A 12,859-nucleotide genomic window follows, 5' to 3' on the forward strand; every position below is an offset into this window, starting at 1 on the left:
GGGTTTAAGCAATTCTCCTGCCTCAGCCTCCCACGTAGCTGGAATTACAGTCATACACCATCACTCCCAACTAATTTTTTTGTATTTTTAGTAGAGATGGGGTTTCACTATGTTGGCCAGGGTGGTGTTGAACTCCTGGCCTCAAGTGATCTGACTACCTTGGCCTCCCAAAGTGCTGGGATTACAGGCGTAAGCCACTGCGCCTGGCCCAAACTATAATTCTTGATTGCATGGTAATTTCTTTACAGTTTATATACCCCCTCAGACAGTAAGCAGTATGGTGACAGAGACCAGATAGAGCTGTCTTTGTCACTACTATAATCCTTATGTTGTCACACTGCCAGACACATGCAGGTGCTCAACAAATAAATATTGAGTAAGGTGAATAACAGGATATAAATAATTACAATCACATGTGAGTCAGAAAGTAAGCACCGTAACTGGGTATCATATTTAAAAGCAGAACTCATACATAGCAAAAGATTTTTGGTTTTTGAATACTTACGTGCATGAAAGGCCATGTAAGGATATGCAAGTGAAATCTCATTTAATTGCTCTTCAGTTATTTGCCTTATATAAAAGGAGTAAAAATCCAGTGAAGTATCTGCACTGGCCCTGAAAATTTGGGCTGTAGGGCTGCACAGCTACAGAGAAGCGTGATGGCCGAGGGGTCTGGTTCCTGTGGCTGGGGCTGAGAGAGGTAGCTTCATCCCCTGGAAAAGTGGTGATTTAGTCCTAAAGGGAGGAGCTGTTTTTTTTTTTTTTTCCATACTGTGGAAAAATAGGTCTGGCTCCAATCTCAGCTCTTAGGTTATCAGCGATGTGACCCTAGATAGGTCACGCCATTTCTCTGTGTTTTAGCCTCCTGCTCTGTAAAATGGGGATAAGGATACCCTTCTCCCAAGGTCATGGTGAGGATGGAATGGAATGATCATGGGAAGTGTATGGCCCAGTGCTTGGTGCATGGTAGGTACTTCTTCTGTGGTGGCCCTACTTTTCTTCTGGTGTCTTCAGACCTTCGTCCCTGACATGGCACTGAGCGTGTTCACCTCTGGTGCCCTGACCTTAACTCAGTGTGCGCATTGAGGCCTGAGTCACCTTGAGTTAACCTGATTCAATGAACTCAGTCCACCTGAGTCAGTTAAGTTCTGAGCCCTTAACCTGTTGGAGGTGAGAAAATCTGAGATGATTGTTGGCAGCACTTGGAGCAGCATATGAAGGCAGGCAAGCCTGTGAAAGTGGTGTTCAAGGTCAGGGGAAGGGGCAGTCACAGTGGGGTGGGTTCACCCACAGGGAGCAACAGGCAGAAAGAGTGGAGTCCAGACATGTCCCACTCTCCAGACCCAGAGCTGAGTATTTGAAGCCAACAGGCCAGGGGGACACAAGGGTTGGATGAGCTGCCCAAAGCAAAGGTAGGGCCAGAACCGCTAAGTTGGGGGACAGAGCAGCTGTGAGCTGGAGTGGGGACTAGCTTCATGAGCCACGGTGGGGAGGGATGGCAGGGCTGGAGGAGGAGAAGATTCTTGGAAGGAGGAGCAGAGATGAGAAAAGCACAGAGGCTGGATCACCCAGGGGCATCTAAGCAGCAGCAAAGAGGGGAGCTTTGCTGAAGGGGAGGGCCTTGGGAAAAGGAGGAGGGAGCCAAGGTGATAGCAGGTAGGAGAGTGGCTACAGGCAAGGCCAGGTAATCGGGCAGGTAGCAGCGAAATCTTCCACCCAGGCATCCTCCACAGGAGAAGAGTATGTGCCCTCTGCAGATTGCTAAGGTCTGGGCACCTTGTGTGATGGAGTTGATGAATTCTAACAGGCTCTTCCCACAGGAAGATGGAGCTGTTTGCATCATGGTCTGATGAGAAGCTCTGGCAGCTTGTAGCCATGGCGAAGATAGAGAGGTTCTCGTATGGGCAGCTGATCTCAAAAGATTTTGGAGAGTCACCCTTCATCATGTTTATCAGCAAGGTGAAAAGTCTGGGGGTTGGGATGAGGGTGAACCTCTGAGGAGCATGCCTAAGATCATGTCCTGTGACCTGATGGTCAGAGTTTGAGCTCTTTTCTGCAACCTGTGCAATTCACTTCCTTCTCAGAGTTTCCATGTCCCAGCTGTAAGAGGCCTGCCTCTCATAGAGCATGGCTAGAGACATTAGATATATGGCTATTGTGTTAGAAAGAGGACCAAGGGATTCTCCCGCCTTGAGCTCCTAAGCATGCTTATTTACATATAGACGCATATTTAAATTATGCATTTGGCTGTTGAATCTTAGTGATGCCAGATCACTTTTAAATTTATTTATTTATTTATTTATTTATTTATTTATTTATTTATTTATTTATTTTGAGACAAGAGTCTCGCTGTTGTCAGCCCAGGCTGGAGTGCAATGGCACAATCTTGGCTCACTGCAACCTCTGCCTCCTGGGTTTCAGCAATTCTTCTGCCTCACCTTCCCAAGTAGCTGAGATTACAGGTGCCTGCCACCATGCCTGGCTAATTTTTGTACTTTTAATAGAGACGGGGTTTCACCATGTTGGACAGGCTGGTGTCGATCTCCTGACCTCAGGTGATCTGCCTGCCTCGGCCTCCCAAAGTGCTGGGATTACAGGCATGAGCCACCAGGCCCAGCCTATTTATTTTTGAGACAGAGTCTTGCTCACTCTGTGCCGCAAACTGGAGTGCAGTGACGAGATCTTGGCTCACTGCAACCTCTGCCTCCTGGGTTCAAGTGATTCTCCTGCCTCAGCCTCCAGAGTAGCTAGGACTATAGGTATGTGCCACCATGCCTGGCTAATTTTTTTTTTGTATTTTTAGTAGATATGGGGTTTTGTCATACTGGCCAGGCTGATTTCAAACTCATGGCCTCAAGTGATCTGTCTGCCTCAGCCTCCCAAAGTGCTGGGATTACAGATGTTAGCCACCACACCCAACCTTAAATTATCTTTAAATTGTAAAAGTGATATGACCACATTAGGAAACTTTCTGGAAAAAGGGAAGAAATCATCCATAAACCCATCATCTCAGAGTAGAGTTTCAAAATGGAATTTCTTGGTATCATAATTTTGTTTTGTAAGGCAGACTTTATTCAAAGGGGCCATAGCCATAGGTATAGGGACCACTGCAATGGAGTCTTGCAGCCAGAGACAGAGATTGGACTCAACTCTCAGTATCGTAATTTTTATGGCTCCTGCAACAAATTGCATTCCAAAAGGAGAGCCCCACCTTATCTAGTGTCCAGGATGTACATTTTTGTTGGTGCCACCACAGCTCTGCCAGCCTTGCATGTCATTTTTTCAAAAGTTTTCTAGTTTAATAGGTCGCAATTGCTGCCATACTGAGGATTTGATATTTTTTCTGATTACTAGTGAGATTTATCATGTTTGTTTATGACCTACATTTTATCTTTTGCAAATTGCTTTATGTCCTTTGCCACCTTCTCTGTTGGTTGATAATGAAAAGAAAATCTCCCATTTCTCAAGCGCTTACTGTATGCCAGTTTCTATGTTTCACATGCTTCATCTCATTTTAGTCTCTATAGCCTGGAGGAGGTTAGTATTGTCATTATTCCCATTTTACAGAGGAGGAAACTGAGGCACAGTAGGTGAAGTGGTTATCCAAGGTCACACAGCTGATGAAGTGCAGAGGCAGGGTTCAACCCAAGTCTCTCTGACTGCAAAGATATTTTCAAGAACTTGGATTTAGGATTTGGGCTGACCTTTCTGTCTGGTTCTTACAGATTAAGCCACCACAGGCATTTGTTGAGTTTTTGCCAAGGTCATGACACATTGGTCCAGGCTCTGGAGGGATACAAAGATGAAAAAGACTGGTTTTCTCTCTTTATACATCTCCTCCACCAGATTCCACACATAGACAAAGAAAAGTGTCAATGCCAAGTACCAAGTGATTGGTGCAAACTCTGCAAGTTACAAGAATTCAGGAGAGGGAACTCTCTAAAGGCTGGAGGCTTTAAGAAGGGCTTCCTGGAGGAGGTGAGGTGGGAGATGAGCCCTGACATATTGAACCATTAGGCAAAAGGAGGAAGCAAGATTGGTGGTGTGCTGGCACTGGCTTGTACCTGCCTGTGAGAGCTGATTGTTAAATTTTCAGGAATTTTGGTAAACATAGTAATTATTAAAAATTAGATGCTATAAACCTACAATTAAATAAGTTATATGGAAAATTAGGAGCTGGGCATGGTGGCTGACACCCATAGTCTTAACGACTCAGGAGACTCATGCGGGAAGATCATTTGAGCCCAGGAGTTTGAAAGCAGCCTGGGCAACATAGCAAGACCCTATCCCTAAGAAAGAAAGACAGATGAGAGAGGGGGAGAGAGAGAGAGAGAGAGAGAGAGAGAAGAGGGGAGGGGAGGGGAGGGGGAAGAAAGGAAGGAAAGAAGGAAGGAAGGAAGGAAGGAAGGAGCAAGCAAGAGAGAGAAGGAAAGAAAGAAAACAAGGGTAATACATACTGAAAACTCATCATTTCCTACTGATGTTACTGCATTTTTACTAGTTTTTCTCTTCAGGTTACGTCTATTATGTCTCTGTGGTAGAAATACTATGCAATTGTGAGCATCTCTTCCCCACTCCACATTCAGTGACCTCATGTTGGTAGCTTACAATTAGCCATGGTTGGATAATTTATACAATGGAATCAGCAAACACCCTAAGTCAGGTCTTGGTTTAGGGCTTTGCTGATTGTCTTAGGAAAGTGATAAAAGAAAATGCTTATAATGCAGATTAAATTTAAAAGTGGCTTGGGTCTATAGCTGCTACACTGCAAAGAGAATGAAATTGTCTAACAATATTTAAAAGCTATTATCTCTCTGGGCGCCATGGCTCACACCTGTAATCCTAGCACTTTGGAAGGCTGAGATGGGTGGATCACTTGAGGTCAGGAGTTCGAGACTAGCCTGGCCAACATGGTGAAACCTCATGTCTACTAAAAATATAAAAATTAGCTGGACATGGTGGCGCACGCCTAATCCCAGCTACTTGGAGGCTGAGGCAGGAGAATTGCTTGAACCTAGGAGGTGGAGGTTGCAGTGAGCCGATATCTCACCACTGCACTCCAGCCTGGGCAACAGAATGAGACTCCATCTCAAAAAAATAAAATAAATAAAAACAAATAAAAGCTATTATCTGGCTGGGTACAGTGGCTCACGCCTGTAATCTCAACACTTCGGGATCACTTGAGGCCAGGGGTTTGAGACCAGCCTGGCCAACATGGTAAAACCCCATCTCTACTAAAAATACAAAAACTAGCCAGGCGTGGTGGTGCGCACCTATAGTCCCAGCTACTCAGGAGGCTGAGGCAGGAGAATTACTTAAACCTGGGAGGTGAAGGTTGCAGTGAGCTGAGATCATGCCACTGTGCTCCAGCCTGGGTGACAGAGTCTCAAAAAAAATTAATTAAAAAAAAAGCTATTATCTCATTCATCATAGAAGTTATACCATTGAACAAATGAAGTTCTGATGTACATAGTGCTAAAGCTAAAAAACGTTTCAGTTTAATATAATTTATGTGAGGGTGAGAAATAGAACAGTATATCACAAGTCAGATTTAATAACATTGAATTTATTGGGAAGAGAATGGATTGGGATGCAACTTCATTTGTCCAATCATGGTTGAGTTGCAACTATAAACTGGCCATGGATACAAGAGTTCAGCCAAAACCCACAAAAGAATTCTGTGAGAGCTGATTGGCTGTATGGAATTTCCTGTATGGTATATTTTATTATTTATAAATTGTGTGTAACACATTCTTTATAACAGGTTTATATGCAGGCATATGTTTTTTAGGAGAGCGGTTGTTAAACTTACCAGCACCACCAGGGGCGTGGTGTGTGTGTTGTTATTCTCGGCTCAGTCCCAGAGAACAGAATCAAGTCTAGTTAATATAAGTAGCAAAAGATTTATTGCCGGATATCAATTGGCAGTTCCTTCTCCTCCTTGATATTTGCTTCCTCTGTGCTAAAATTTTGAGGTGATCACCTCTGCCATATCTCTCCAAATTTAACTCTAAGCTCTTTGATACTATATAGCCAGAAAAGATGGGGGGATATGTGGTGAGGGATAGAAATCCTTTACAATATTTTCTTTAATCAGCATAATGATTACATTCTGACTGGCAGAAAGCGGGGGGTGGGGGGTGGTTCTTCATCTGTTTTGCCTCCATTGCTTCACCTGTGAAATGGTACCACTCATCCCGTAAAGTCTGGTAAGGATGAGAATCAGTTTAGTACATGCTTACTCAGTGAGCATTCCTCCCGCAATCCAGTGCTTCTCAAAGTGCGGTGGCTGGACCAGCAGCACCAGCAGCACTTGGGAACTCATTTCTTCTTCTTTTTTTTTTTTTGAGACGGAGTTTCATTCTTGTTGCCCAGGCTGGAGTGCAATGGCACGATCTTGGCTCACTGCAACCTCCACCTCCTGGGTTCAAGTGATTCTCCTGCCTCAGCCTCCTGAGTAGCTGGGATTACAGGTGCCCGCCACCAGGCCTGGCTAATTTTTGTATTTTTAGTAGAGACGGGATTTCACCATGTTGGCCAGGCTGGTCTCAAACCCCTGACCTCAGGTGTTCCACCCTCCTCGGCCTCCCAAAGTGCTGGGATTACAGGCGTGAACCACCGCGCCTGGCGGGGAACTCATTTCAAAATGCAAATTCTCAGGCCCACCCAAGAGCTACTCAATCCAAAACTCTAGGAGGAAGGGCTCAGTGATCTGTGTTTTAACAAGGCTTCCAGGCGATTCCAATGTACACTGATGTAGGAGAACCCCTGACCTAAGGGAGGAATTTTCAAATTTTGGTAAGCATTCAGACATGTAGGGTGCTTCCCGAGGGAGGAATTCTCAAACTTTGGTAAGCATACAAACACATAGGGTGCTTTTTAAAAAGGCAGATTTGCTGTCTCACCCCAGAGATTGATTCATTAACTCTGGAATCTGCATTTGAGCAAGTGCTGTAGGGGATTCTAATGCAGCGGTGCTGAGCCTTCATTCTGAGAAAAATAATGCGGAAGTCACTAAAGGACATCAAGGTAGGGAGCTCTTGGCCAGAAGATGAGTCTGGTTTGTTCCTTACAGTGTTTTATTAAAATCTGATTTAATCATCAATGTGAAGATTTTATATAAAAATTCTGATTTCTGGCTTTTGAGAATTCAGAGGATCAGGCAACAACAAGCCATATTTTGGTACAGCACCCCCTCCCCCACCCCCCGACCCTGGTTGGAAATGAAAAGCACCAGCCCCCTCTAAAGGACTGCTCTTTTCTCTCTTTTTTTTTCCTGCCTGGCCAGCGTTTTTTGAGTATTCATCTCTGGGAGGGAGATCAAGCTGTCCCGACTCCTGTAGTTTACTCATATTACCACTAGAGGGCGAAATCAGCTGCGGGTGGCTGGACACCCTTGGGACCTCGGAAAGCTAGAGAAGATTTCCTGATGGCATCGAAAACTTAATGCACATTTTCAACTCATTTCTAACAGTTTATCACTGGGGGACACATAGTGGAACTGTTCTCTCCATAGATGCAATTAAAGACCTACTAAATACTTGAGGAAACCGGGCTCATGTTGTTTCTCTGGCACCTGCAGTTCCCCTATAGCTCAAAAAAAAGAAAAAAAAAAAAGTATGCAGTAAAGATTTCAAATCTAAACTTTACAGCTTCATAAATTTTTATATATGTATACACCTGAGTGATCATTACCCAAATCAAGATAAAAAACATTTCCACTACTCCGGAAGGCTCTCCTGTGCCCCTTCCTAGACAAAATCCCCCTACAAAGCTTAATACTCTTATGACTTATGTCACCACAGGTTACTTTTGCATGTTTTTGAACTTCATATAAATGGAATCATACAGTGTGTATTCCTTGTTTCTGACTTCTTTTGCTCAACTGAATATTTGTTATTTTTAATTTTATAAATTATGGTGTGCATACAATAATATGTAACCATTAAACATGATACTATAGAACCATATTGTTTGGCATGAAAAGAGGTATTTGATATATTATTGAGTTTCTTAAAAAGTTACAAGAGTCTGTTTTATGTAAATGAATTCGTTGATGAAAAATTGTAGATATACATCTTACATGTTCATAGAGAAAAGTTTGAAATAATATTCACTAATATGTTACTACTAGTTATTTCTGGGTGTCAGGATTAATGTAGTTTTTATCTCTATGTTTTTCTGTCTGGTTTGAATATTTTTAAACTTTCAATTTTGGAATAATTTTAAATTTATAAAAAAATTATAAGAACAGTACAAAGAACTCCTGTAGCTGGAACTACAGGCATGCACCACCATGCCCAGCTAATTCAGCTAATCTTTTTTTTTTTTTTGAGACAGAATTTCGCTCTTGTTGCCCAGGCTGGAGTGCAATAGCATGATCTTGGCTCATGGCAACCTCCGCCTCCTGGGTTCAAGTGATTCTATTCTCCTGCCTCAGCCTCCTGAGTAGCTGGGATTACAGGCATGCGCCACCATGCCCGGCTAATTTTGTTTTGTTTTGTTTTGTTTGTTTGTTTTGAGCCAGAGTTTCGCTCTTGTTGCCCAGGCTGCAGTGCAATGATGCGATCTCGGCTCACTGCAACCTCTGCCTCCTGGGTTCAAGCGATTCTCCTGCCTCAGCCTCCCGAATAGCTGGGATTACAGGCATGTGCCACCACACCCGGCTAATTTTGTATTTTTAGTAGGGATGGGGTTTATCCATGTTGGTCAGGCTGGTCTCGAACTCCCGACCTCAGGTGATCCGCCTGCCTCAGCCTCCCAAAGTGCTAGGATTACAGGCGTGAGCCACAACGCCGGCTTAATTTTTGTATTTTTAGTAGAGACAAAATAATTTTGTGTTTTTGCCATGTTGGCCAGGCTGGTCTTGAACTCCTGGGCTCAAGTGATCTTCCCACATCAGCCTCCCAAAGTGCTGGGATTACAGTCCGTGAGCCACCATGCCTGGCTTATATTTAGTTCTTATGCTTCTTCAGTTACTTGAACTTCGTATGGTGAGTAAATAACATTTTCATTAAAAAAAAAAAAAAAGCAAAAAAAAAGCACCAGGCTGGGCGTGGTGGCTCACACCTGTAATCCCAGCACTTCGGGAGGTCGAGGCAGGCAGATTGCTTGAGGTCAGGAGTTCGAGACCAGCCTGGCCAACATGGTGAATCCCCGTCTGTACTAAAAATACAAAAATTAGCCGGGCATGGTGGCACATGTCTATAATCCCAGCTACTCAGGAGGCTGAGGCAGGAGAATCGCTTGAACTCAGGAGGCAGAGGTTGCAGTGAGCCGAGATTGCCCCATTGCTCTCCAGCGTGGGTGACAAAGTGAGACTCCATCTCAAAAAAAAGAAAAAAGAACCTGAAACCACTTGCATTAAGCAAATAAAACAAAATGGGATAAAATGCAATTAAGAGAGATTTTCTTCAAAGCCTGGCCTACCTGGAGCCTTAGGGGTTAACCCTTTTCCTGTGTCCCTTGCTGTGTTCAGGGCAGCTGTGAAGTCCTGCGGCTGTTGGACCTTGGGGCCTCCCCTTCCTACCATAGATGGATCTGGCAGCACCTGGAGCTGATAGATGACAGGCCTCTGAAGACCCGCCTGAGTGGTAAGCTGCCTTGGCCTGTCTGACAGCAGGGGGCGCCTGGGCCTGTCCTGTTTCCAGTTCCCAGCCCATAGAGCCTTAGAAATCTAGTCAGCCAGCCTGACAGCATATATCATCTGCACCCTTCTACCAGCGGTGGAAACCCAGTCTGCAAGGCCCTGCCCTCCTTTCCAGCCTTTTTTTTTTTTATTGAGCCTTTTCCCTTTTGCTGTTCAGGTTCTCCCACGTGACCATCAACTCCTTGCCTCACATATCCCCCACCCTTTTATTCACCCAGCTCTCTTCTGCTTTTTAAAATTTATTTATTTATTTATTCATTCTGTCTCTGGATTTGCCTGTGATGGACTTTTCATATAAATAGCATCATACATTATTTGGCTTTTTGCGTCTGACTTCCTTCACTGAGCACCATGTTTTCAAGGTCTATTTATGTTGTAGCAGATATCATTTCTTCTGTTTTATGGCTGAATAATATTCTAATGTATGCATATACCACATTTTTTTTGTCCACTTATCAGTTGGTGAACATCTGGATTGTTTTCACTTTTTGGCTGTTTTGAATAATGTTGCTATGAACATTTGTATACAAGTTTTTGTGTGAACATATTTTTCAGTTCTCTTGAGTATTACCTATATGCCTAGGAGTGGAATTTCTGGGTCATATGGTATCTTAGTCAGTTTTCTATTTCTATAACTGAATATCTGAGACTGGGTAACTTATAAAGAAAAGAAATTTATTTCTTATAGTTCTGGAGGCTAGGGAGTCTGAGGTCGAGGGGCTGCATCTGGTGAAGGACTTCTTGCTGGTGGGGACTCTTCAGAGTCCCGGGGCAGCAAAGGGCATCACATGGAGAGGGAGCACTTCTGTCTTTGAGATCTTAGACTACACATTCTTCCTTGAAGAAGTCTTCCTGGTTTCTCATGCTGGACCAGATCTTCCATCTTCTGCTATATCCCATTCTGGTACCCTTCAAGTACCATTCAAGTACTCTTCTGTGTTATATAACCCCACTGAAATCATACAACTGAGTCTGAAATGCTTATTAAACATCTGTTTCCCTTGCTAGAATATAAGCTCTATGAAGGCTTTGCATTCCCAGGCTTTGCTTCGTATTACGCCTGGCATCTAGCAGGTGCTCAGAAGTGAATTACAGAGTTAATGGATAAACATATTTCGGCTGCTGTGTGTGGTTTGGACGCATCCTAGCCTGTGAATGTATGCGCACTCTCCACAGCCTTATCCCAACTCATACGTCTAGTAACAAGTATGAATAACAGTGATCATTTATTGAATTCTAATTGTATGTTTATTATATTGGGCTTGACTGTTTATACATATTGCATAATTCTCATAATAGCTCTCTTTTTGTTTTGTTTTTTTTTTTGGAGACAGAGTCTCACTCTGTTGCCCAGGCTGGAGTGCAGTGGTGCAGTCTCAGCTCACTGCAACCTCTGCCTCCCAGGTTCAGGCAATTCTCCTGCCTCAGCATCCCGAGCAGCTGGGATTACGGGCACATGCCACCATGCCCGGCCAATTTTTGTTTTTTTAGTACAGATGGGATTTCACTATGTTGGCCAGGCTGGCCTCGAACTCCTGACCTTAAGTGATCCGACTGCCTCGGCCTCCCAAAGTGTTGGGATTACAGGCATGAGCCACCGCACCTGGCCTAATAACTCTTTAAGAAGGTACGATTGTACCATCTGACACATGAGGAAACTGGCTCATAGGGCAAATAAGTAGCAATGTAGGACTGTAGAGTTGGGATTCTAACCCAGGCACAACTGGTTCCAAAGCCCAGACTTTCTTCTCTTTCATAAACATCTCCAGCCTTTTTCATTCTCCATTTCCTCTTGTTGGACATAGACGTTGTCAAGTAGCAGCCTCTAGAACTGGCCAGGGTGATAACCAGGCTTGCTGATTCTAGGGTAGTATTGTTTCCACTCACAGCTCTGTAATGGCATTTTTATTTATTTTTTTCCCCTTCCATCCTCTGCAGATCTTTTTGTGTTACCCACTTGGGTCAAGGACCCCAGCCCTCAACAGATATTTGCAGTGGCTCAGATGTCTTATCTCTTACCTCCTGCTCAGTACTGGCATGCTTCCCCCCACATCCCTTGAGATTGTAATCTGTGTATCCTGGGCCCTCCTCCCCAAGGATTGCCTTATAGATATAGTCAGTCCTCCTGAGATTAGAACTGAGGCCAACACAGGGTGGCAGAGGAGAAGGGTGGAAAAAGGAGAGGTTGGAGCTGAATAGAGCTGGGTTTGAGTCCCATTTATTAGCTGGGTAGCTTTGGTGAGTACTCAAAGTCTCTGGGCCTGGTTTCTTCATATCTACCTTGGGTAGTGTCATGGTTAGGAGCATAGGCTTGGCGTCCACTGCTTCTGTTTGAATACAGGGTCCTTCTCTTATTAGTGATGTGATACTGGGCAAGTGGGCCCTATGTCCAAGTGCACCAGTGCCCTCAGAGTCTGTAAAATGTAAATAATGGTCCGTACCTCATAGGATTGTAATGACATTAAGCAAATTAATATATAAAAACTCTTAGAACACTACCTGGCTGCATAGGCAGATGGCAGATGTTTGTTATCATTACCACACAGGCTACTAGGAAGGCAGAGTATGCATGAGGCCTTATAAGTACTCAGTAAATGTTTCTTCTCATGTCAATTCTTGTTTGTCACTTTTCCACTGGCAATCCACCAGAGAAAAAGTTGCATCCCACAAATTTTGATATGTTGTATTTTCAATGTTATTCAGTTCAAAATACCTTTAAATTTCTCTTTTGATTTCTTCTTTGACCCATGGAATATTTAGAAGAGTGTTTAGTTTCCAAACATTTGGGGAATTATCCAGCTATCTTTCTGTTACTGATTTCTTTTTTCTTTTTCTTTTTTTCTTTTTTTTTGAGAGGGAGTCTCGCTCTGTCCCCAGGCTAAAGTGCAGTGGTGCGATCTCAGCTCACTTCACCCTCCACCCCCCGGGTTCAAGCAATTCTCCTGCCTCAGCCTCCCGAGTAGCTGGGATTACAAGCACGCACCACCAAACCCAGCTAATTTTTGTATTTTAGTAGAGACGGGGTTTCAGCATGTTGGCCAGGCTGGGCTTGAACTCCTGACCTCTGGTGATCTGCCTGCCTCGGCCTCCCAAAGTGCTGGGATTATAGGCGTGAACCACCACGCCTGGCCTCTGTTATTGAATTCTAAGATAACATACTTTATATGACTTGAATCCTCTGAAATGTATTAAAACTTGTTTTATGGTCCA

At 43.9% G+C, this 12,859-nt stretch overlaps 1 protein-coding gene across 7 annotated transcripts in view; it reads left to right on the top strand.

Annotated features, from left to right (window-relative positions):
• The window catches only part of CNBD2 (cyclic nucleotide binding domain containing 2), a 74,674-nt gene that overhangs the window by 31,184 nt on the left and 30,631 nt on the right, over positions 1-12,859 (top strand). For all 7 annotated transcript variants that reach the window (XM_009437110.3, XM_063802876.1, XM_054674693.1 and 4 more), the window contains 2 exons: positions 1,821-1,959; positions 9,479-9,593. In XM_009437110.3, the coding sequence (XP_009435385.1) occupies positions 1,821-1,959; positions 9,479-9,593 (254 nt within the window). The remainder of the gene's footprint in view (positions 1-1,820; positions 1,960-9,478; positions 9,594-12,859) is intronic.

Source organism: Pan troglodytes, chromosome 21, assembly GCF_028858775.2.
Source record: "Pan troglodytes isolate AG18354 chromosome 21, NHGRI_mPanTro3-v2.0_pri, whole genome shotgun sequence".
Classification (NCBI taxonomy): Eukaryota; Metazoa; Chordata; class Mammalia; order Primates; family Hominidae; genus Pan; species Pan troglodytes.